Source organism: Crocodylus siamensis, chromosome 6 (assembly GCF_052110815.1).
Source record: "Crocodylus siamensis isolate JL-2025a chromosome 6, ASM5211081v1, whole genome shotgun sequence".
NCBI classification, from domain to species: Eukaryota; Metazoa; Chordata; order Crocodylia; family Crocodylidae; genus Crocodylus; species Crocodylus siamensis.
In genome coordinates this window covers 36,646,424-36,673,453 of record NC_143400.1, presented here as the reverse complement: position 1 = coordinate 36,673,453, position 27,030 = coordinate 36,646,424, and the positions used below count along the sequence as shown (strand labels likewise).

General features: G+C 42.0%; 1 protein-coding gene across 1 annotated transcript in view; it reads right to left on the bottom strand.

Moving 5' to 3' along the window:
- KCNU1 (potassium calcium-activated channel subfamily U member 1) overlaps positions 1-27,030 on the bottom strand; it is a 72,108-nt gene that overhangs the window by 26,270 nt on the left and 18,808 nt on the right. Inside the window, 6 exon segments of the mRNA XM_090053910.1 lie at positions 3,243-3,342; positions 17,800-17,899; positions 22,930-23,030; positions 23,156-23,242; positions 26,042-26,110; positions 26,233-26,345. Coding sequence (XP_089910036.1) covers positions 3,243-3,342; positions 17,800-17,899; positions 22,930-23,030; positions 23,156-23,242; positions 26,042-26,110; positions 26,233-26,345 — 570 coding nt within the window.

Sequence of the window (27,030 nt, the reverse complement as noted above, 5' to 3'; positions counted from 1 at the left end):
GCATAGAGATGAATTTCACCCAAAGTCTAGAAGCTGTTTTTGAATCTGAATGCAGCAGGACACAGATTATATATATGCATGTCAGGTAGAAGAGCAAAACCCTGTGGATCATATCAAATACAGCAGAATTTTCAATGGATGAGACAGGTACCATAGCATCTCTCTGGGTAGAAATTCCACGTTTGAAAAGAGAAAAAGTATGTCTAGAGACATATTATTGACCCCCAGACCAGGATGGTAGCAGTGAGCTAGCAATGCTAATGGAGTTGAGAGAGGCTATGAAAGCAAGAACACACAGAAATAATGGGCAACTTCAATTATATGCAACTAGAATGGGTCAATCTAATGTCAAGCCAGGATGCAGAGACCAAATTTCTTGGTGTTATAAAAGACTGCTTTCTGGAGCAATTAGTCCTAGACCTACAAAAGGAAAGGGCATGCTTGACCTAGTCCTAAGTAGCACACATAATGTGGTGCAAAGGGTAAACCTTACTGAACCGCTCCGCAATAGTGAACACAATGCAGTTGGGGTTTGACATGCATGTAGGAGACAAGATAAGAAGAAAATTTAACACGACAGCCTTTAAATTTAATAAGGGAGACCACATCAAAATGAGGAAGCTAGTTAGACAGAAGTTAAATGGGCACCCTAAGAAGGTAAAGACATGGCAAGCAGCATGGGAATTGCTTAAGGACACCGTACTGGAGGCAGAGAACAAATGCACACCGCAAATCAAAACCAAAAAAATAGAAAGTGGATGGAAAGACAGCCATCATGGTTTACTGGTACAGTTGCAGAAGCAATAAACAGAAAAAGGCTTCTTTCAAAAAATAAAAAATAAATCTTTATCAGGAAAATAAAGAGCAGAAACTCTGGCAAATCAATGGTAAAATCCTAAACTAAGAATAAATTTAAAGGAGAAACTTGCTAGAGACATAAAAGGTAAAAAATAAACAATTCTTTAAATACATTAGAAGCTGAAGACCCGTCAAAGAGTCGGTTGAGCTTTTGGATGATCAGGGTGTAAAAGGGGCACTAAAGGATGACAGGGCCATTGCCAAGAAACTAAAGGCATCCATCTTCACTGTGGAAAAAGTTACGGAGATTCCAGTTTGGGGTGATCCACTTAATAATTCATTGCCACAAGATGTTGTAGAAGCTAAAGTTTTAATCAGATTCATAAAGGAATTAGACAAATTCTTGGAGGAAAGGTACCTCATAAGCTATTGAGCATGGGAATTAGAGGTACAGCCAGAATCTGAATTTCCTAGACCTTAAATGCTGGAGGCTGGAAGTGGGAGAGGAACAGTAGAAAAAGCCCTGGTCATACCTGGTTCACTCTCCCTTTCAGCATCCACTCTTTGCTACTGTTTGGCATAGGATATTAGGCAAGATGTACCTATGGTCTGACCCAGAAAATGGCAGCTCTTATAGTTCAGCAGGTGGTAGGGATGGACCATACAGCAATTCAGGCTCCAGAGACTTCCCTCATTTTCCAGAAAGAAGAAGTCCAGTTAGAGAAGCCCAGAGATGACACACTTCTGCAACAGATTCACACCTCCAATAATGAATATAATCTTCTCCCCTCCCCCGCAAAGCTAACAAGAGGTATTAAATTAGGGACAACATTTTTAGAAGCACTTCATTTAGAAATCAAAGCTCTAGTTTCAAACCCAGCTCTGCGTCAGAAATAAAGGCACAAACCAACACCAAATACCCATGTAAAAATCTCAGTACTGGTCTACATACATCTAAATCCATTAACAATTCTGGTCCTACACTTTTAATTCCAGGATTTGGGGTTCTAAATCACTTTGGAAGATGCAATTTAGCCTCTTAAGACATTTAAGACATTACCAGCACAGGTTGTTGTTGTAAAATAAACTGGGATACAAATTTCAAGTGCAGAAATGACTGTACCCAAATGCTTGGTGAGGACACCACTGTTACTCTATCTTCATGCTTTGTACAGTTTGGCTTAATCTGCTTCCAAAGTGGATTAGGATGGATTATGCAAAAGGCCTCAATACATATGCTGAGTAGGTAAATAGGGAGTTAGTGCACAACTGGCATTCCAACCTATTCCCTTGTGCAGGCAAGCCCTTACATGCTTCCAAAATGCTTCCCTGAGCTGAGCTTCCAGCTTCTCAGGATATTTGCCCATTTCTAATGAGGAAGCTATTTGGAGGTTGCTGGGAGATACTGTCCTCTTGCTTGTTCAGAAGGAAGATGCTGCATTTCAAGCCGCATGAAACCCAACCTGCTGCACGTCTCCCAGCTGGTAGAACAGCATGAAACCTTCTGTACTTTTGATGAGAACTTTGATCACCTCAGTGCAAGATTTGGCTGCCTCCTCTCAGCTGTATGACAGCTCAGAGTACAGCCTGACAGTCTGGGTAGGATTTTGTCCCTTTAAAACTGATAACTGAATAAACCCTTCTACATAAATAATTTATTTATTACGACTTAAATAAAGTACAAAACTTCTAAGCATTCCCCAACCTGATAAAATCCGAGTGCAGGGAACCTTAAACTCTGTGGCCAATGTGTTTTAAAAACAAAATACATGAAAAAAAAAAAAAATCGGTCTTTATTTTCCTATCTGCCACCTTCTCAAGTGTGATAGGTGTCCTGATCATTCTGAGTGCATAGGACAGGGTTTACTACAGAGATAGTCTTGCTCGATGCCTCTTAGAGATATGGTATGGGCAGCCCCTTCTCCGTGTGCTCCCAGAGTGCCACTAAGATCTCAAGAGGGTAAGATGGTGGTGAGGCCAACAATCAGTTGCCATAGCTGCCCTTGTTAACCATGGACAAGTAATTTAATCTTTCTGAGCATCGCATCACCATCTGAAAACAGGTGAAAGGACACTCTCTGTGCCTGACTTCTCTATCTTGATTACAACCTTTTCAATGTAGGGACCATCTCTTACCCCACCTGGGTCCAGTACCTAGCCTGATGGGTCTTGGCTGGGGTCTTCTGATGCTGTGGTCATACAAATAGCGGTGAAGGTGGTGCAACCTGTATATGTCCCCAGTTCTGGGATTGCTTTGAAACTAGAGGTACATCTATATGGCCTTAAGGGAACAAGCATGACAAGCACACAGTCCAGGTGTGAATGTTTCCTTAGTATTCAGTGCACAATGGTTTCCAGTTCCTGAAGACAGGCAAAGCCCTTAGATTTTTACTATACTATCTGCAAACAGTAATATACAGCAAAGCTAATTACATTACACTTACCAGGATGGCTTTTTCCAATGACACAGCATGGCACCAATGGAACATTCCTGTTGAATCAAGCATGGCATCACTATTCTTGTCCCCCATGACATCTGATGCGCTAAAGAGATAGAGCAATCAATTGGCTAGGTCATGTCTGCACAGTAATGGCAGCAACAATACATGCAGCTTGAAATAATCTTTGGACTGGTTTGCAGGAAACCCTCTTTGTCTGAGTCACAGCTGTCATGTCCCACAGTGGCACACAAGATCAGACAGAGTACCTGGCATGTGGTATGGGATGCATCTATACTTACCTGCCTCTAAGCAGGAGACAGCAGCTCCCAATGGCCAGAAGCCAGAGCACGTACATGTGCATACACTTCTGGAGGCTCTGTGTGGCTCCACTGCAGCAGCTAGGCATACAGAGCACAAAGTGAAGCCTGTGGAAAGGACCACAGCTGTTACCAGTTTACAAGGGCCTTCTGTTGGCTGGGTTGTTCATCACCAAGGAGCTTTGAAGTTAGATGCACTCACAGTTTTGCCCAGACTTGAATTCTGCTAGCAAAACTTTGTAGTGCAGGCTGAGCCATACCATAGTCTTACTTTGTCCCTGCTACCAGGTGGCTGCAGTGAGGATGTGGTAATACAGAGAACATAAATGGGGCTGTTAATACTGCACAGAACCAGAGAAGTACAAGAAAAAAGTATTCTGCAAATTATTTTTTCAATTTCTTAGGGTGTTTCACTTGGATGGTGTTTATTTGGCGCTGACTTCCCATGACTACTTTAACCAATGGGCTCCTCAGTAGGGATGTTCTTCAACAAAGTAAGCCTGGTTTAACCTAAAAACAACTAAACCCCCTCCCCCCCCCCAACCATTGAATCTATAGGCCTTGGATTCAGTCTGTGTTGGAGAATATTCACAAAAACAGATTCTGAATCTGTTCTCTTACTTCTCAGGGTTAAACTCATCCAGACACAGACCAGAAACCTGACCATATGACGGATGCTAGCTCTCCATGCCTGAAGAGAATTATTAACAAAGCCTAAAGCTGTCCACCCTAGAACAGGTTGCCTTGTTCTTTTAAATGAGCAAGTTTCCAGGTTTTATAAATACTCACCTATCACAAGACCAACACAGACTATCAGAGCTGCAATGGGTCTATTAAAGCTACTAAGCAAAGCTGTAATGACTACTGTTCCCTGAGTAGGTCTTTAGCCTTCTCTGTGATGCACCCCAGACATCAAACCACGTGCTGGACTTACTTTTAATCAGAAATCAGGGAGCTGGCTTCCTTGCAAAACAGCAGTCCCTCTTACCCTGTCCTCCCATCACTAGTCCAAGGTTAGGGAACACAGGACTTGCCAGACTGGGACAGATAATGCATGAAATCTGACTGCCATGGCAGCTGTCTCCTACAGACTGGCTTAAACATCAACATTCTATGTCCCTACCAAAATTTGTTAATCAAAGGTTCCTGTGATTTTAGACACCCTTGCTAGCCCTTTCAATTCCCACTCCTTCACAGAATCCTGTGGGTGTTGGTCTCCATTGTATCCAGTGGCTGCAAGTTCTGCAGACTGACTTCATTTTGCATGAGAAAGAATTCCCTTTAACCACCGGAAAATAGTCCACCCTTCAGTGTAATTGGGTTTCTCTTTGTCTCTGTGTAGTAAGACACTAAACTGCCTCTCTAGACTGCAGTGTCCACAGTAATTGATATATAGAGAGGGATAAATGAACCTGTGCCCTTTTAAATCTCTCCCATTTATCCAGGCAGCCTGATGCCAAATGTAGATGGGTTGTGTCCATTAACTATGCGACTCCTCCCCAGCACTCAAGGCCTCCTCCTTCCTGCCCAGATAATGAATCTCAGCCAGTGATTAAATGGTATGTTGGCAAGTTGGAGATGATCTTCTCAGAAGCTCTTTAAACTTGACTCAGCTCTACAAATCAATCAGTGTATACTTCCCTATCATCATAAAACTACCATCTATATATGCCAGCTGTCATGAATGACATCTCTCTTCATTCTAATATTATAGGAAATATATATGCCTTACAGGAAACACCTGCAAGTCCTAAACTGAAAAAAAAAGGACTGTGAGAAATTCACTTCATCGTAAAAGCATCCACCTGATGTCCTTGCCAAGGCAAAGCAGGGTCTGATTTAGCTCACTGCTCTTTAACTGAGGTTTTGTTCTGAAATATGTTCTGAAAATTACATGATCCTTACAGAAATCCCCGTTCCTTGGGAAAGTAATAGATCACTTCTCACTGAAAATTTGGGTGCTCGGAAGTAGGCAATGGTACATTTCTGGTGCATGGACATCAACCTATCAAAACAGTCCTTGGCCACACTTTACAGAGATCAGCAGCCACAACTTAGGCCAAGATCGTCAAAAGAATGGCCACCCTGGATGCTGAGCTGTTTTGAAAAATCAGGCATTAAATGCCTGAAAAGGAACTGCTGGGTACTGAGCACTTCAGAAAAGTTAATTTTGGAAAGGGAACTGTTTGCAAACCCATCTCCAATTACAGCTGAAAGTTTGAAAATTTGGCTTCATAGAGGCGAGCGTGTAACTCACCGGTGCAAAGGAGGAAGAAGGGCCCTTTGTGCCCAAAAGCCTAATAGCTTTCCCAATTATAGAGTTAGTCCAATAAAGATACCCAAGCACCCCCCGCCCCCCCCCCCCCCCAAAAAAAAACCCCAAACACCTTTGCTTCTCCCACTGGTAGCGTCCCTTTTCTTTCCAACTAACAAAGAATATGAGTCAATTATAGCTGCCACTACAAGCCTTGGTCCTCTCGTTTAACTGTAGAGATGCTCATGAGTTTACCTGTAAATGGTCCCTGTTTAAACTAATCTGTTGACCAAGATGACAGCAATCACAGGTACATTAGAGTTGAAATGACAGATAACTATGCCATGATAGTGAAATTAATTTTTTTTTGGCATAAGCTCACAGTCATAATGTAACATAAACCCATCAGTCCTGTCTTATTGAATTGTGGGTAGGTATCATAGCTCTGAGCTATGCTAGAAGACAGTTAGACAGATCCATAAGGTTTCAAACTTTGTATGCGGACTAGGAGGAGTGATTAACAGTTGTCTATAGCATTACAAGACAGGAGCAGAAGCCCTTTTATCATATCTTCAGCTGCCAACAACTTCCTGCTGATAAACTATCTTTAAATCCTTCACAATATCTTTGCAAAGCTCTGAAATCTCTTTTGAATCCCCAGTCTGCAGCATTCTGACCTGGGATCTTTCAGTCCTCGCAATACAAGAATGCACTTAAAAGTGAGTTTTAGCATCAGGGGTTGAGCATGTGCCACTGAGATCAGTGCTCGTTTGTTTTCCTTCCACTTCTGCAAGCCAAGAGCACTAGCAAGTCCTTGGGACACAACACTCCCTCCAGTCTCCCAGAATGACAACTGGAACAGATAAAGGATAGTGGACAGAAACCACAGTCTCTTTAAACTAGTGGTGACTGGAGATATTGCGCCTTTACACCCAAATAATCAACATACATCAGATCCCTGAGCTGCCACTGTAGAAGACTTCCAAAACAAGAAAGAAATTAGACACCTGAAAGTAGTAGCCGGGTTGATTCAACAGCTGGAGCTTAAAAAGGCCACAGCCTACTGGCAAAATTGACCCTGATGTCATTGCATTGTTTGCTGCATTATGTCCTTGTGAATGATTTAATGCATGTCTTGTGGGTTGTTCAGCAGACAGACCATTTGGGATTCCTCTTATTGTTTTCTGGATCACTCCCAGCTCTGCACATATGTTAAACATACCCTTCGGGGAGGACTGGAGTTTCATGCACAAAACAAAAATCTCCTGTACTCGAGAAGGTTCCTACAAAGTCTTTCCCCGCTGTGTGAGAATATTGTGCTTGCCTGTGCTTTACCTGTTCATCAAGGATTAATTTATATCATTTAAATTTCAATGTATTAAAAGTGCTTTCTCTATGTCACATGCAACTGTGAGGCTTAATTGATTAATGTATGTAGAGGTGCTGTGCATAATTACAAAGTATCATTATTTAGAGTAGTCTATCAAATAATTAAGAAACACATCACACAACCAGTAAAACCAAGCCTAACGATACGCATTTAAAAATATTTTTAATTATATATACTGAACTGAATCAGCCCTTTAGCTACATACATGCAACCCCAGTGAAGTCAACAGGATTACGCTGGAATCACTAAGGTTTTAACAGTCAATAATAACAGTAATAATGAATGTTTATTACAGCATTACCTGAGGTCCCCAGTTATGAACAAAGCCCCGGAGTTTCAAGAGCCGGATGAGCTAACCACCTGAACCGCCAAAGGACATAAATGTGACAGGTTTTGCCCAAAGTCACACAGTAGACTGATGCAAGGGTCAGGGTTAGACTCCAATCTCTAGTCTCCCAGTCTGAGCTGCTTTACAACTACAGCACCTTTAGTGAGCACCAATAACATGCAGCTATAGAAATAAGTACAAGGATCTATTGCAACAATGAGGACCTGAAAGCTGCCCATGTAGTGCATCACAAAGACATAGTACTTCAGTAGATAAAATCATGAGAGTTGGCAACACCATGGACAACCAATGCTGCATGGCTTGAGAGGTGGCTTAGATGGTCTAATGAGTACTTTAAGCCGCTTTAGCACAATGTAGCTGTTTGACCTGAAAACAAAGACATCTCCTGTTCCAGCCATCTGTCATCACAGTCCTCCCCATTCACCCTCCATTCTAATAGCTTTCCTTAGGAAAGATGCTAACACTTACCCAGGTAAGAACACATCATGCATCACACACAGTTACAAACCAGTTGCAGCAAGTCTAGCACTTCTGAGATTTAATGATAATAGGATTATCACAAGAAAACTGGGCATCCTGTTGCTTACTGAATGTGTGTTTTTCGATCCAAAGTACAGAAAACTGTAGTTTATTAATAATGGCATCCATTGTAAGATCTCTGAAGATGTTCTCAAAGGTTATTATTGGGCTAACCACAATGCAGCTTCTCCTGCCACACACAATACATGAATTTAGTGCGTGTGTGTGTGCACATATGTAATATGTTAGAACCACTTTGACCTTCAGTGATCCCACTCTTGGCTCCCAATTCCTAGTCATGACATAATACCAATAGCAAAATGTAACCATTTTCATAGATTTCAAAGATTTCTAGAGTCAGAAGGGACTTCAGTAGATCATTGAGTCTGACCCCCTGCCCTGGGCAGGAAAGAGTGCTGGGGTCAGATGACCCCAGTCAGGTGTTTTTCGAGTCTCCTCTTAAAGACCCCCAAGGTAGGGGAGAGCACCACCTCCCTTGGAAGCCCATTCCAAATTCTGGTAACCTTTATCATAAAGAAGTTTCTCCTAATGTCTAGTCTAAATCTACTCTAGACGTTAGGAAGAACTTCATTGAGATGTAGAAAGGAAAATGCCTTCCATTCATGGGACAGACTTGAGACAGCACTTGTAAAAAGGGATCTGGTTTTGCGTTATTGTGCGAAGTGCTGAAAAGTCCAAGTCTATCTGTTCTGAAGCATGTAAAAAAAAAAAAAGTCACATAACTGAACGGTGCAATGCACTCATTCACAATGAAAAGTTTTAGACTCCAAGTCATTACTGGTCAGACTTTAGGGGGGAGGAGGAGTAGGAGGAGAACATTAAATTTCAAAATGTATGGCTTCATGCTGCTAGTCACACTGTGTCCTGCTGTCATTTGAGTCTAAAGAGCATGCAACAAATATTTGGTTGTAAATCTGACCATCGAGCTTCCAGGTTTCCACTTGCAGTGTAGATATTGGACCACACTGAATCACATTGGTACAGGACATGGAAGGTTTGCCTGTTTATTGAACAAATGGGACATCAAGGACTCACTGAACTGCTTTTGCAATGAGGTGCAGTCAATGAGTCATGTTGCAAACTCCCCTGAACTTGCATATCAAGGAGGAATTGAAGCAATCCACCCCGCCAACTCAGATGTCCTCAACTGGCTATCAAATCTCAATACACAACTTTGATTAACCCGCACTTCCTCTGCCATTGCTTGCTCTAGCCATACGAAAGAAGAGGATTCTAAAGAGTGGCTACAGCTAGATCTATGTGGCTTGCTCAGCTAGACCAAAGGCACTGCCAAAAGACTGACTCATCTCTTCTGTGCAAATTAGGGAGGACAGATGGCATGTCCAAGAGTCCTGAGTCACTGCTATCAGGCTCCCCACGAGTAGAGATCCTGCTCCTTGGCTGGAGGTACATCCTCAGGGCTTATCCGAGCTTCCTAGGTGCATCCTTGAACTGCCTCTGCTGCCAAATTTACATCTGGGTGTCACACAGAGTGCCTGTGGGGGGGGGGGCAGACTTATCTTTTGTTGGCACTTTGGAGCCATGTTGACACAGGCTAACATACTATGCAGCTTGAGTACAGGTAGCAGAATTGGGCCCTTAGCTATCAGATTAAAACCTGAAAACAGTTGACATGTATGAAGGGACAAAGGAGAATTTGGCAAATGGGAAGGAAAAACAAATTTCATCTTAACGACGAATAATCTCTGATGACAACCTTGTCATTTTCTGAGAGCTTCTTGACAGTTCCCTGTGTTTTTTTTTTGGTCACTGCTTATCAGAATTTGCATGGCTAGTTAGTGGGTTAATTTAATTATCAACAGTGCTTGTGAACAGGCTGATGGGGGATCTGCAGAGGGCAATAGAATCTGTTCCTGAATTATGAAATTGCACATACTCACACATCTGGAAGCTGTCATGGGACAGATCGCTTTCTTGTAAATGCGTGTTGAGCGTTACAATATTTTACTAAGCACTCCCAATCTGTCAAGGTTTACAGGAGAATAGAGCATGGGAACATTTGGGATCATTCATGGCTGAGAGCCATTAGCTACTTCCACCCACTTATCATGACGTTATTAATAGCAAAATAATTGAAAGACCAGAACTTGGCATGGTTGAGATCCTAGATAATAGAAGTGATTCTCACTATGGGCCAAATCCAGGGAGCCAGGACCAAGCTGAGTAGCAGGCTGTGCTGGGGACAGCCCCAATATTGTTGGGTAGACTGACTTTCTAGCCTGTAATCTCTAGTGCTCTAAGGCCTTTCTTCTTAAATCTTCTTAAAGCAAGATTGTCCTTCTTGCCTCTGCCTTTTGTAAGAGGTAACATGCAGCTGCGCTCCCCTTCAGGAACAGCTAGCAGACAAAATGTCCTTTCACTCTTTCACCCTTCGCTCCCAAGCTGTGACTGGCCTTCACCTACAGCACCCTACTAAACTACCGCCAGCAATGGATGTGGTGGGAAAAGGGGACCCTCAGCTTTCTCGGTCCCTTTCTGGCTGGGTTGAGCCATACTCTGGACCCTTGTACTCACTTGGTTGTTACCAATATATAGCTCCCGATACAGCCAACCTTCCTTAGACTGTCGTGCGGGCATCTGGTCCGAAGTCACTTAAGCCTTCAAACCCAGTCTCTCCTACAGGTTTTGTTTATTGCTAGTAATTATTTTTCTTACATTCATGCCTAGCCATGATCAGTCCCAGTGTACCAGGCATTATAAATGCACACAGACACAAAAGAGTTTCTGCTCCAAGAAACTCACAATTCAACAAAAAAGGAAGGATCATATTTCCTAGTTTATAGATGAGGAACTGAGAGGATGCCTACGTTGCATACAAAATGGCAGCTAACATAGCCATCCATGAGTTAGCTGTAAGCTAGCTAGCTTGGGTGCTGATAATGGCACAAGAACAGCAGTCCTGGGGCTGACCTGCTCCTGAGAGAGTTTGCCAGACAAAAAAAAATAGTGCACTCTTAGGAAGATGGACCCAGTAATGTAATGGGTCTTTGGACTCAAGACAACAAAAGTAAGGGAAGACTAAGCAGAAAGGGTGAAATTCTGTAGAAGAGCCTTCCAATCAGTCCAACCAACAACATTTAGACAAATAGCTTGTAGTCCAGAGTTTATACCTCCTTGATAATCCACTGTGCACCTGTTTAACTCAATTCCCCATCCAGTCATTAAATAGGCTTTTTTTTTTTTTTTAAGGGTCATTATGATGCGATTTATGACATTTGTGTAATTGTCAGAATTACTGTGGGTAATTAAAATATCAAGTGCATGCTGCCAGAGGCTTCAGTCATTCTCGGTGCACTCATTAAAAATCAGGAGCTGACCAAATTATAAATAGTTTGCACAAGTTCACAGAGAAATCTTATTACGAAGCTTATCCTTTTGCACCTGGACTTTGCATTCATGCAAAGTCTTACAGTGCTTGTATTATTGTATCGTGTAATGGGGTTAGTAACATATGGGTGGGTGCAACACCATTTGCACTGTGCAATGCACTTTTGCTTTACATAGCAAAAAGAGTATATCCCCCAAACCCTTTGGAAGGTTTGGCAATAGGAATGAGAAGTGAGAATTCAGAGACACAGGGAAGAGAGAAAGAACCTGCTTTCACATGAGATATAACGTGGTAAAGTAAGGCAGCGAATGGCAGACATTACAGAGAGGAAGTCTCTCTCATCAGCCTCAGGGAAAAAGCAAAGGGAGGCAAAGGCTGAGAGCATAATGGAGTAGTGTACAAGGCTGGAACATGTCACTGGGTGTCTTTAAAACTAACTGAACAGTGAAATGTAGGAACAAATGAAGACGTCAGCCAAGGTACGGTATTTAAGGACAAGGGTTGTCACCTCTTGGGGCATGGCATTCTGCAGTTGGTACAGTGTAGCCTAAAGGGAGGGAACAGGAAAAGGCTGAGGCAAGCATATGGATATCAGCACTGCTTTAAGTTGGGAAAGAGATCATTGCTGAAATCCTGGCTCCAGTTAAGTCCATGTCAAAGCTTCCACTGAATTCAGTGAAGCTAGGGATTTACCTGACACATCTTAGGAATTCCTGACCTAATGCAGATTTGTCATTAGCTGTCAATGGAATAATTGTGTACCCCCCTCTGGCACCAGTAAATGGGTGGGGTTCAACTTGTACTGTTCCTGTGGCACTTGGCAGGAGGTCTTACATGCTATGCTACCACTTCTTATTACCATTACATTGATTGTTGAAAGTAATATTGGTAACAACCAGGCAAATTAGGGAGGATAGATGGTTATACAAGTTATGCTGAAGTTCAAAAAGGATCTTTGAGCAAGGCTCACCCCAATGGTCAGGTGCTGGAACAATAAATTAGGGTGGATCTAAAGATACACATATAAAAGAAAAGGAGTAGTGGAATCAAAGTAATATGGATGGAGCTGAGGTTGGATTCATTTGCAAGGTAGGCACTTGAGGATGTTGCAACAGAAAGAAAGAGGGAGAATACTGTGGGATTAAGGTCTCTCATCTGCTTTTTCCAAGCTAGATAAGCCTAATTAACTTCATATGTATTTATCAGTTCACTGTATCTATCAGCCCATCTAATCTGTCATCTTGGCACTGACAAGGACTTCTTGATAAATTACTGCAAGAATCATAGGACTCCGCAATGGAGCAAAGAGTGGAATGTAAAACAATATCCTCTGTAACCCAGAAACACCTTGCTTTAGATTAAGTTCACAAATATTCACAAAAAAAAAAAAAAATTTCATGCGACTTTGCCTATCTCTTCGCAATTCTTCCTTTGTTATCACAAACACCATCCATTTATCTGCACAGGAACAATTATTATTATTATTTTTTTAAACAAAATTGGAAAATGTGGATAAAATGAGAAACTACCTTCTCAATATCTTATCATAAAGCCAATCACAAGTATTGACTTCATTTTCTACTCCTTGCTCCTTTGCCATTCCTTTTTCCAGGTGCCCCTGAGCGCCCCAAAAATATCGTAAAGAAATCTTGTTCCACCAAAACGATCTAGACAAAAGAGAGATGGAAAAGTTCCAGGCTTTTCTAAATTCTCTGAAAAATAAAATACCCGCTGGCATTGTATCAGCAGAAAAACAAAGGGAAACTGAAACTTGTTTAACTTGTAAGTTAGGTTTTCCCCTAACCAAAACAGAGACAGCTCAACTTTCCAGACCCCTCCACTCCTGCAGGGTAAATGCCAGGTAGGGATCAAAAACACAATGTGTATGCTGACAAAAAGGATCTTGCTTATTGTAGCAACACTTTCTCCACCTCTATCTATCTCCTTTTTCTTGAGAACACAGTTTTACACTTGTCCTTCATACAAATAACCCGAGGGTGGGAATTATTCAGAAGGCTCGTGTTTGACACCCCATCTGTTCATTTCTGACAGCGATATATAATGTAAGGCTATAAAAACTTGAAAAATAATGCAACATAAAAAGGGATTGACTCGGCTCCAAGAGGCCATAAACGGTAACAAATACCATTGTATGATTTATTTCATGCTGTAATCTTTACAGTAAGTCATCTTTCAGACATTTCCTTGTGACAGGTTTTAATAATATTAATGCCCAGAGCAATCCAAATCATCGCCAATAGACATATTTATCAAGCTGCCAATCCAAGTAAATGAAATTCTATAAGCAATAATGTAACATGTTTAAAGGAAGCTAATAAAACAAGTCAGCAGAGAAATATTACTGCAAAGTATTCTCTCTCTAATCCGACCCTGGATTTTATACAGCCAAAATGCAAATCTTTCCCTCCGTGATTTATCGCTCCAAAAATACCGATGACCTTTTCGCGAGCTCCTGCACAGCCCCTCGCACACATTCATAAAGATCGCGATGCATTCTGCCAGATTAACTGAATGCTGGAGTGCTTAGCATTATTGCTTTGTTTTGCCTTGCCTTTGGGTTGGGATGAGATGGTTAGCATCAAAGAGCGAGATTTTAATTCCCTTAGATTTATTAAAGACTGACAAGCCCCAACTTAGGCTTGGCAACCCAGCAGGTATTTATGAGCAATTATCCAGATACTAGATAAATTTCAATTAAAGAAAGAACTAACATTTGCTTTTTAACCTGGCTTTCACTTTCATCTAATTCAGTTTTTATTAATCCTTTGCTTGGGTAAATGAACTCTCATCCAGGACAAAAATGGGAATGAGACAGCACGGTGCAGCAGCCACATGAGGCCTGGTGCACACACATTCTTTTGTACTTAGCTAGTAACTTAACAGGAATGAAAAACAAAAGTCAACAACTCAGCAAAATATACACTATTAAATTTGTCACGCCTCAGGCCAGAACGCGTGGAAAAGCCATGACTAGCAAGGCAAGTGTATTGATGTAAGGACTCATAAGTGGTTGAAGAACTCAAACAGGTTTCTTTTCATTCACTTCAAACCAATTTTATAGGACTCCTTTTGTTAAATGGTGCTAATAAAGTCACTTTCCTTGATATACAGACTCATTTCTTGGGGATTTCTTTTAGGTGGACAATAACATGGATATGAATTTTGTGCGTGCTGTTGGAGGGAAGACAGCTTTAATCAAAACCCTGCATGCAACTAAAAATATAAGCAAATTTGGGATACTGTAGTCTTATAACTTTGCCCCACTCCTCCCAAACAGACCAGGTTGGGGTGTTCTGAATGCGTTTTGATGGGGAAGAGGGAAAAAATCAACCATCTCTAACTGCATTAAAAAAAAAAAAATCTAGATGTACTCAGTCACCTCTACCCCCATAAAAAGAAATAAAATAAAAATTCTTTATGTATATTTGGGAGGGGAACAAAACAGGATTTTTTTTCAATTAAACATATAACTGGCCAAATTCTTTGACCAATGAAAATGTTTTATGGAAAAATCAATATTCTTTGGTACTTTCAAGTTCTGAAAAATCATTTGTCCTATGAAAATGCTAGGTTTGGGTTTTTCTTTTTGTTTCTTACTGGCTTGTTGTGGTGCCCACTCCACCTTCACTATCTCTTTTTGCATCTTATTTCTTCTTCAAAGGTGCTGCTCAGAAAGGTACCTCTGCACATGTTTGAATGGAGAGCTTCACATTATGTTCCTTCAAATCCCCCATGTCCTTGACCATTTCCTAAAAACAGGGGCTTCATTGACCTATAAGGCTTCTTTTATACTAGAGGGGTGAGTAATTTGTAACTATATTGGGTAAAGCTTTAACAATTTTTCTAGGAACCCATGATAGCTAGGCATCCAATTCCCCACCAAAGCCACTGGAAATCAGAAGCTACCACCAGGAAAGAGAGAGAGTACATGCATGTGTACAGTTTATCTTCTGCTCTGAGATGTAGGAGAAGCTCTGCCCTGCCTGATTCAGAGCAGTTTGTCATCCCATAGCAGACAAAATCGGTACTTCAACTTGAGTATCTATCAAGGCAGTATCCTACAGCATGTAGGAGTTCCTCCTCCACCCCATAAGCCCTGCATGGAAAACATCAGGTTTTGATTGAAAGTGGACATTTTGATTTAAGTCCATTTACACAAAATATGGCTTGGGTTTGATTTCAGCGAAGAACACAATCGGGTTTTCAAAACCTCTGTAGTTATTGCAAATCTGTCGTCTGGATGAGTGCCGCTTTGCTAGGTGACCTCGGATACTCCATTTCACTTCTCTGACCTTCCCACCCTTTGTAAGCCCTGAGCCAGGACTTGCCTTTTACTATGTGTACAGACAGCACCGAGCCTAACATGGCTGTATAGCAGTAGAAGCCTCTGGGCACTGCTATCATACAAATAATAAATACTGCTACTACTAATAATAACAGTGTAAAATGTCCTCCCATGGGAAGCAATGTAAGCCCAATCTCTGGTGACATTTAAAACTAAATACCAGAAAATGTACTGTAGGAAACAATCCTGACCTGGCTGGATGGAACATAGTTTCCTTCCTTTTGATATGATGGTGAGGTAGAAACTTGACGGGGAAAGGAAATATTTATGTGAGTATTTGGCCATGTCTTCAGGGGATTACAGAACATCTCCTAGTAAAATTTCTTTTCCTTTTGTTATGCAGCAGCAAAGATCTCAGGGAAAAAAAAATAAAAAGAAACATATAATCCCCAAGGTGTAATCCCAGAGTATAGAAACTCACTTCTCTTAAATACCTCCCTCTGGCATAATTGACTTTTCATGCGCATTTTAATAATGATATTTCAGCAGGCTGTGAAGGTTTTTTCCTTCTCTTTTTTTTGGGTAAATTATGTTATAGGGTTTGGGGGGGGAGGGGGAAGGGATGTGTTATAAATCTAATTATGTTTTCACTTATATTTAACAAGTCAGCACAATCTACCCGTGCGTGTGTATATGTTTACCATGCAGTTCCAATATTTACAGCTGACCTAATTGGTTGTAGGGCAGATGCAATGAACAACATTTTATCGTCCTGATACCATGTAAGTGCTGGGGACAGCTGCTGAGTTGCAGAGCTACCCAAAGGAGACCCTGGAGTTCTTGCTGTGCCAACATTTGCCTTTGCTGCTGATGCACAAAATTGGACAGGTTGATGCGGGGGGGCGGGGGACTTTTATTTATTCATTTATTTATTAAATTAGGGCTTGTTTCTTTTAGATCTCCCAAGTCTGCAAGCTCCTCACAGACACTGCCATCCAGCCCTTAAAGGAAGAAGTTTGCAAATGCTCCTAGTGTCCTTACCCTGTCAGGATTTTGTCTCATTTCCCAAAAGTTCTTGTGTGACAAGGTTGCCAATGCATACTGGAAGGATCCTTCATTGGGTAGTTCTCCACAATATAATAGCCTACTACTGCTGCCAGTAATGGATTCGTCGTATTATGGTGCCCTTTCTTGTGCTGCATGGTACCTTGCATCATGAGTCATCTCAGTGAAGGTCAGCAGAAGTGCCTGGGAAGTTATGGACTATTTCTATGAGTATAGGTATCACCAGTCATCTCTACAGGTGCAATTATTGTAGCTAATTCAATAGGTAGATCAGGTCTATACTGCAGAGCCCAGGATTCAATTTGACTGATGACCAGCTAATCCCACAAGAACAATGGGAGGATCTGGGCAGATCTCCCTTTGTGTTACCACCACTGCTGCAATCAGCAGAGTGACTCAGGTTGAGGCTACTGTGGGTTTAACAGGAAAGGCTTTGGTCAGGGGGTGAGTTCTTTGGGAAAAATTATTCAACTTTAGATGGTGCCTCCTCCATATTTTGTTGAAGTCCAGGTTTGCTCATTTTCCAGGCATGCTGCGAAGTCTGTACTTATGCCTGGACATTAGGGTCTCATGCTTGCAAAGTGCTCAACAGCTGTGAGAAGCTGAGCACCATCCATTCCCACTGAAGTTGGAAGGCATTTGAACACTCAGCATCTTAGAAGCGCTCTCTGCATTTTAAAGGATTAAACCTGTACAGTGGGTGTGGGCTGAAAGGCTAAGGAGTTATATGTATAAGACAGAGATTGCTTTGTAAGGCTCTTCACTTAATCAGGACAAAATATGCACTGCAAACAAAACCAGTGACAAAGGCATGGGACTTAGAAGTAAAAGCCCTTTGAACCCACTTCAAAAGGAGACAGACTTACCCAGCCTTCCACATCTCCCAAATTCTCAGTGCAGCAAAACCAGGACATCCCTAAAATGTGCATGTGTGCGCGTGCACACACACACATACACACGCGCTCTCTCTCTCTCTTTTACATTTCTTACCTGGCAGCATAACTCGAAGGAGGAAGAACCCCAAGAGACCTTGACTTTACTGGGTCCTGGTCTGGAACGCACAGAGTTTCTCGGCGGGCTTTCAGCTTTTCTGAAACAAAGGCAATGAAAAGGAATTTGCTACCTTTTGTATATCCCTCAAATATATTTATATTCTGGTTGCAAGTGCTAAAAAGGTTTTTGTGGGGGCTTAAAAAATGCCTGACAAAGGGGCCTTGAGTAATTGCTGAGCCAAACACAGCAAGGCAGTGCAGCTTTATAATGTGGGTACCTTAGGCCTAGTAGGAACCTGACAGCATCATGCAGAGCTAATATTATGCAGTTAGACCAACCATGGACTGATTCTGAAAGGGGATTAACATGAACATTTCTGCAGGTTTTTTAAGAGGTTCAAATGACCCCAAATGCTCAAAGTAAAACCCAATAAAAATTGCCAATTTGTCCCACAAAACAGATGACCTCATCTCCCAGGTATCCCACACTAAGCCAGACTCCAAGTCAGCTACCACTGAATTACATCAGACCTCTGCTGTGCTTTAAGTGCTTTTCTTTGCTAGACAAGTGGTACCTGGAATTCACCATGCATCTAAAAGGGTCAGTTCCCAAGGTGAACTCCAGAAGTCCTTCCTGCTCCTAAGTTAAAGAGGGCCAACTTTAAAGAAAATGTATACATCTAAAGATGCAGAGGCACCCAGTGGGTTTTTCTAAAGTAGTTGGTATCCATCTGTATCTAATTACACGAGGCCTGTGTACAGACGTCATTATGTGGCTCACAGCTTCTCAAACTCCTCAGCCCTGTGTCTGCCTTGTCTCCTGCCTTCTTAATCTCATCCCTACCCCTGTCAAGAGTCTGACAGGAGAAGGAGCAAAGATCTCCACGTCACATATGCCCAAACAGGTCCAATGTGCATGTGGGGGAACTTGGACTGGAGAGGCATTCAGACCCACGTATCTCTTCATCGCACAGACTGACAGCTGAACCCTTTCACATGCTTTTTGTTTCCTTCTCATTTTGTAACCATTTCCAAACTATGCTCATCCAGATGAAACATCTAATGAGCCTACACAGTTTCCTGGCACAGAAGAGACATCTTTTTGAATAGGCGATTTGTTGACTTTAACAAACAGTAATTGCACCCACACAGGTATGCTAAATGCAGGTGCATTTACTCCTGGTAACAAGATAGCTCCCTCTGCAATCCCATTTTAAGGTGGTGGTCACAGTACAGGATGGAAAATGATCCAAAGACATGACATGTTGCTGTCAATCTCTTTGAGAGGTCAAGTTTAGTAATGGTTTTGTAAGCTAAGCAACGGAGGGTAAATCTAAAAACATCCCCGAGCTGAGACAACTAAGCTTCTGAGACCTCATTGTGAGCTTGAGGAATGACCATCTTATAGTGAGGCACTTAATGTTAACTCAAGAGATCTGGATCTGCTGCAAACTTTCTGCCTCACCTCAAGCACAGGAGGCCAGAGGGTCTTCCAAAAGGGTCAGCCCTCCATTAACTTCAACAGCATTAATGTTCATCTTTGCCTGCTGAGCATCTGGGTTGGGATTTCCAAAAACATCAAAAGGGCAGACTTTAAAAACATTTAGGTGCCTAACAGTGCAGATAGCTATGTGGTGCTATTGAAAATGAAGAGGTTTTGAAAATCCCACTAGCCCTTATTGCATCTATAAGCAACTAGACATCAAATCCAGCCCTATTCCACTTACAAGCCAAGTCCCACTGACTTTGAGTACGTCTGTACTGCAGAGTTAACTCAAGAGATCAGCACCAACTTCAGACTAGCACAGGTATGAGTATTTATACTGCAGAATCCTACCTGGGTGACTGGCTTTGCTGGCCCTGCCCTCACCACACGTCACTAGGACTTTCAGAGGAAATGTCACGTGCAGTCAGCTGAGTTAATAGGCGAGTCATTCCCACTGAGTGGTGGGAGTATTTATTTGGGCATCTGGGCACCTGGGAGGAATTGTGGGAAGTCAAAGCTGGATGATCATCACTTCATTAATATGGCCCACATTCCTCATAGCAAAGTAGGTGGATTACCGGCCCAAGTAACACAGCCTCAAACCTTGAACACGCACTGCAAGCTAGGTCAGCTAGAGGGGGATTAAAGCACCTGCAAACTCCTAGTCAGGGGTTTTTGCATCCAGGTGAAGGACACCACCTGAATGAGGCCCGGAGCAAATGCTATAAACAAGCTGAACGCTTCAAACCTTGGGATGTCTCACCCCTGCCCTTATTCTCAGTAACATTTTTCTCCTTTTATCCATCTTTTGTTTTTTTGTTGCTGGCAGTGATTGCTTCTCTTGTTGACACTCTCAGCAAAGCAGCCCAGATGGGAAAAAAACTTGGGAGGCTGAATTCCCCTCTGACCACTAAAGATGGTTACTTTGGGCCAAAGCCAAAGCGTTTGGGCGAGGTGAAGCACGGGCAAAGCTCTCAGCCCTGTACTTGTTCCCCGAATATAAGATACCCGTCTTGAGTGGCTTCAGTCTGGTTTCTTTCAGGATGTCTCAAAATCATGGCAACATTAGATGGCAAGAGACAACATTTTTGGCCAGGTTCTGTTATCCTGAAGCAAAAGCAGGAATAGCCCTCGTCTTTTACTTTAACAGAAAGTCTTTCCCTTTTGCTGCCTTACATACTCCAGTTAAATGATGGCACTTTATAGCACGTAGTTGGCAAAGCCTCTTGGCTCCTTTTACTGCAGTCCAAATCTCTTCGAGTCCTGAAACAGTTTTTAGACTCATGACAATAAACCTGATTCCTACCCGTCTTAAAATCAGCCTGGTTTAATGGAAGACAATGGAGACACACTGATTTAACACTAGTTGGGGATCTCATCCACCACTCCTTAATTCATTTTGGCTCATAGTGGTACTGGAGGCATCCAGGCCAGGGTGACACAAACTGTTTAAGCGACATTCCCTTTTCTGGCACGAACCGAAGCACTTATAATTATCCAGTGTTTTGCTCCGATACATCCAAAATCCTACAGAGAAACTGATGGCAAGGTTTCATGTCTGGCAACACTTCTCATCTGCCTAAGGTAACTGTTCTCTCTGCAGTATAACTGGCGTGGAGCCGTAGCTTTGCAAACAATTGCCTTTTATGACTATACATTTATATTATAAGCCTGTCTTGTCCTTTTAAAATCCGATCATCTAAGATCATACGCTAAAGAGAAAGAAAAACAATCAGGTGTAGAGCTCCTATGGTATCAATGTCTCGCCATCTGTTGGCTGCTAACTCTTAAAGATATCTGTGCAATTTATGGGATCCTCTGTTCTGGGAGGTAGCTGGCTTTGGGGAGCCTGAGTGGCCTATGTTGATCTGTACGCAGGACTGAAAATAGGCAATAGTTTCTTGTTGTAAATGATATTACTATATGGAGTCCTCCAGGTGTCAGTGCATATGCATTTGTTCACTTGGCCTGACAGTGCAACTCTCTATGAATGGCTTTAGCCTTTCTCTGAGCCCTGGGTGCTTCAGTCAGGTATTTAATAATGGGGCTTGGCTGCCATCTACTGTTGAAAGGAAATGTTATATAATGTACACATACACAGTGCGTGTGTGTGTGTGTGTGTGTCTGTGTGTGTCTGTGTGTTGCACAAAGTACCATATGTCAGAAGTACAGTGGTAGACAAGGTAAAAACAGATGAGGAGGTTTAGAAATACATCTTCTGCTATATCTAATGACTGGCTTGGCCCAAATCTCCTAGGAGGAGACTTTGAACATTTCCATCTATCTGTTCGGATGCAGGGTGTGCTGCCTGATCAGCAGATTTCAGCATTGCTCAAAGGAAACCACTTTTTGAGGGAAAAAAAGCATTTCTGTCTCCCTGATCTCCTACTTCATGCTGCCATGACAAGTTCTACTTCAGCCATTCACAGGTTATTCAGGTCAGCAAAAGCAGCTGCACGGTTTTTAGTAGCCAGTTACATACAGGCCATCAGGTTTAATGATAAAACGGCACCTCCTATAGCCTTAAATGCTATGAATCTAGAAGAGTGTTAATGAGGGATGACCACAGAGATGCTCACTGTGGTCTGGGTTAGATTTCAGCTCTTAATTTAGATCTGCCAGGCCATCTAGCCCCTTCTTAGACCTAAGAGCCATAGGAAATGAAATCTGGGGCAAGGAAGGAATAACCCATTCTACTCTTCGGTTGATGTTACTATGATTAGGCATTTTCCCCCTATTTAATCTAAACTTTCTACATTTTTAACATAAAATGCTTACCACTTGTAATATATCCTGGCACAAACTCAAATCCATCTTTGCTGACCTCGTGTTTATTAGTTTGCATCCTTCTGATGATATTATTATCTAGGCCATATCCTGACAGCCTTCCCTCAGTGTATTTGGCTTCTTTTACTAAGGCTTTGCTTCTGATGTTTTTAATGGAAGTTTTGTCCAAGTAGTTATCAGTTACAAACTAAGGACCACCTTTGTACTGCCTCTGAAACAGGCTCCCCACAGAACTGGTACAGACATCCACCCTGGCGATCTTCAAAAAGCATCTTGCTGCATCATCTGACCCCTGCGGTCTTTCCCGCCCAAGTGCAGGGGGGCTGGACCCGATCATCTGTATGGTCCCTCCCAGCCCCTAACAACTTTGAAACTATATGAAACTATGAACTCTGGCCCCAGAGAGCCTTGAATACCAAGCAGTTTACAAACTGTATGCATGCAGCACCAATGGGATGGAAGTACCTTAGAGTTCAGCTCTGGGACTAAAGGGCATTGAGCTTGTGCTAAATCAGAGGCAGCAGAGGGGAACACTTTTTTTTTCTTTTTTGCAATTTGACTCCCATCAATATAAGCTATAGAAGCCTGTAACATTCAGTCAAAGTAGACAGGATTGCAAGGTTTTCTGAAGTCATCTGAAAGATCCACACACAGTTAACTGCGTGGAACTCAGTATTTTATTTCATAAGGATAAAAGACTGCGTTCAAGCCCATATTTCCATGGCAGCCAGGGGAGCAGTGGGCAGGTAGGCAAGTCATACCCGAGCTGCTGCAGGTAGGTACATCATACCTGATGCCCAGATTTCTATGCCAACCTCTCATTATAACTGATGCTTAAATTTAAAGGACAATTACCTCCGATGCTTCTCCTCCGAAGTTTGCTTCTACAGTGACATTTTTCAATCAGTTTTGGATTATCAATATCACTATGGCAGGCTTTACAGTAAAAATGCGCCCTGGATAATAACAGAATAGAGGGAGAAATTGGAGTAAAATTAGCAGAGGGAAGGAAATGTTCCAAATGCATTTCTTTGCTCTCCAAAAGTTTGCTTGTCCAGAACTTTTTGATTTGAAAGGTTACCTTTTAACTTCTGCCATGGATTTGGCAATAAAAAAGCCCATTACATTTCGATGGAGCATTATCTTTGCAGACGGGTTGATTAGGATACTGGGAAACAGTAACAAACAGAAAAATCACATTATTGTCTATTTAGTGGCTGAAGTTGTTTAACCTTTGTCACCTGTGAGGTCAGCTTAAATGATCACAACAGCCCCTTCTTGCCTCATAGGCCCTGTTAGAGAAGTAGCTGAGGTTCACAACACATTTGTGAGGCAGGTAAGTGTTATTAGCCCTCTTTTATACATAAAGGACCAAGGCACAGGGGACTGACTTGAGAAGGCTCCGACAGGGGTAGAAACACAAACCCCAGTCTCCTAGGTCCCAGTTCACAAGACTAGCCTATTTTATGATGTTAGCAATCTTCCAGTTTTTTATGACTGTTTATGACTCTAAAGTTGATAGAACACAGGCTTTTTTTCATACTACAAAACTATTTAAAATGCTTATTTTAAGGGATTAATTCGTTGTCTGTCTTCAGCTGCTGAATATTCCAGATATAACCAGGTGCACCCAACGTTTTGCTGAAGATGCCAAATATTCCCCGTTAAAGCATACCTGCTGTGCTGCTAAATGTATTAGGAATGTGCAGGCTCGGTGCGCCTGCTGTGGTATTGAACAGGCCTGTTATATCTAGGGAAAAGACACCTGTTTTTCTAATGAACATCCCAGGTACTTTCGCTGAGAATATACCTGCTGTGCTGCTCTTGCTATTAAAGTACAACTAGGTTGAATCCCACTGCAGTGTTACTAAATTTGTCAGGTACACCTGGGTAGTCCTGCTCTACTGCTAGATGTATCAGTTGTATCTGAATATCCTAGTGATTTCAGCCCAGTTTTAATGGATGTTGGCAGTGCAATTGGAGCAGGCAACTCTAGTAAAAAATATTAACTGTTTCCTATTCCTCCTACAAAAAAAAGAAGAGACCTCCCTTGCGCTCCCTTCTGTTTAGTCACTCATTTGCTAATGGAGAAATAAGTGACACTCACCTATTAACTGCATCAGTAGGAGTAATAGTAGTAGAAGTAGCATTAGCACTGGGGTAGCATTTAGAAGCTTGAGTCATTGAACAAGAACCACACATGCAGAACAGAAGGATTGCTTCTACCCCGAGGAGCTTCTACTTATTTTCCATCTTTTCATCATTTCCCCCCTTGTAAAATACCCACAACAAGAGATTCATCCAGGGTCTGATTTTCATTGGTTAGCATGCCTTGGTTTCATTCAGCCTGATGAATGCTCAGGGTCTCTGGAGACCATAACCCCAAAATCCCAAGCCATTTCATTGTCCTACCACCCATTATTCTGTTTTTCTCTGTTTCTATTCCATATTCTGAGGTTTCTTCCCAAAGGGGCTACTTCATTTATAGAAGCAAACATTTATACACATTGTATGCAACAACCTGCCACTCTCAGGATAATTTCACAAGGTTTTCCATGTTGTACACTGCTTGCTCAATCCCTGTTTATGAACTGGTTCCAGCGTTCCCATTAAGCGGTCTTGTATTTCATCACTGGAACAGAGAGAGTGTTATCTGGCTCTGGACCAGATCAGCTTCAGAACATAGCAAGTTCTGTTGTCAGCATTGATAGATCACACTTTTATGACAATGTTTTACAGAGTTTAGGAACCTTAGTACCTTCTATGGTTAAAATCCAAGGAAGTATTTCCATTAGGAATGGACATAAATAGTTGCAGAATGAGCTTGATCGCTCCAAATGAAGGGGAACTATATGGAATTTGCTTGTGAGACTGCAGCTAAGACAGTGAAATAAGGCCCCCCACAACTTTCTGCTTTCATATCACCGACTCTTTCAGTGATTGTTGGTACCACGTTATGTGGCATAACAGTCTCATACTGGCACAGAACAGGCCATTAAGTTAGACATTGCTGTTTAAGTGTGCTATGCATCAAAAATCATGTTTTGATACAAAGGGTTTTGCAGATTTTCTCAATCTGGGGAAAACTATGAGTTGTTTGAAGCCTGAGTCCAAAGAGTGTTGTGAGGAGCTTGTGGTTGGGAGGGTTTTTGTTTTTGTTTTTTAACAATATGTGTTTTCTGTTGGTAAAAGCCAGTTTTGTTTAGAAATATTTTTCAGGTCTGGGAAGCAATGTTGAGATGTGAAGCTGCTGCATGCAGCACAGCGATTATGGCACACACCTAAGTAGAGAAAATCTGAAGTTTTAATCCCTGCTCCAAAATTAGGCAAAGCAGAGACTTGTGCTGGGTTCCCCATATCCCACACAGTACAGCCCTAACCATGGGATGCTTGGGTGCTCTGGTCTGGCTTTCTCTCTCTCCCTGGGGGGGAAAAGTCCTCACTATTATTCCAATGTAAAATGAAACCAATTCCCAAGCCTTGACATTTTTCATTAAATGGAAGGCTTGATTTGTGGCCAGCCCCAGAGCTGACTACTTTCAGCTGACCTGAAATCAGCTGCAAGTTAAATGTGCCCTTTGCTTCAGTGTCTGCTTCTCCTGGGTGATGGAGAAGGGATTTGCACATGCAGAAACAGCTTAAAAAGCTCTCTAGGGAAGGGCAGTCACATCAGTAAAGATAGTAAATACCAAGGTACACCTGCCTTTCTGGCTGGTCATCTTTACGGGAACAGGAAGGGGAAGAAACTAATTATATTGGGTGAAATTTGCTCCTTTCCACCGCACTGCCCCAGGCCTATGTCTCACTTAAGTTTGGTACCTATGGCAAAAGTGGGAAGTAAGTGGTGCATAAGACTTGCATCAGCCCTTTGCTCAGGGGCGAGTGTACTTCAAAGTCCTGGGGCATAGCCACTACTTGGATGAGTTTTTGTTTAAAAAAAAATTGTCCCACCAGCAACACTAGTCACCTGTTCCCATGAACGCCAAACCTGAACTCAACAGCAAACAGCACAAGGTTCAGCTTCACAAAGCACAACCTAAGGAAAGGAACAGGCCAGATTTACAGTCACAAAGAGATACCTGGACATGTCCTCACTGTAAAAAACAGACTAAGAGGCACATGGGGGTGGGGAAGAATAATCAAGCCTGCTCTACCTACCGGCAAACCTCTGGAAAAGACATGCCTACAAAATCATTGGAGAGCTTGTAAGTCATCACTTGATAGGCACTGCCTTTCAAAACATTCCTGTGCCTCATGCTTTTTCTCTTTACCTAAAACAAATGACCGTGGAGAGAATACATTGTTATGAAAGCAAATGTACCAGATGACTCCGTGTAACACAAGTCTGGGCTGGCCACATGGCACTGATACAACCACCTTTGCAGTTACCAGAGATGGAAGGACCCCAATTAGCTGCCCTAGCAAGAAAAACACACCATATATAAATAACGAGCCAGATTAATCTATACCTCACTTGAATGCTTCACACTTATGTAATCATTAAAGAGAATATAGTTTATCATCATAACCAACAAAGACAACAGTCATGTACTGATAAAATACAAAGCCCCAGTGTCTCATTACTTGAAAGCAAAACTGTCTTTTACTTTGCAATTTTCTTAGCTATCTGCCTTATTTAGGGCTGCTTTCTTCTTCAAAGTATATTGTTATTAATTGTACATAATTATTATAATCATATATAAATTACCATAACTAAAATCCTACCCTGCAGTCAAGAGGATGGGTAGGAAAACATGTGAAAATAGTTCCCTGTTCTAGAGAACATCTTCTCAAGTACTGGGCTTACCATTGTTGTGCAACTTGATCCATTCAGCTCTGCAAAGTAGGTAGATAGAATTTTTGTACCCACCTTGCAGTCATTTTGCATAGAAGTAAATGCTTAAGCAAGGTCTATTTTGTCTGCCTCCCTTAAAAGAATATCTATCCTGTTACAAG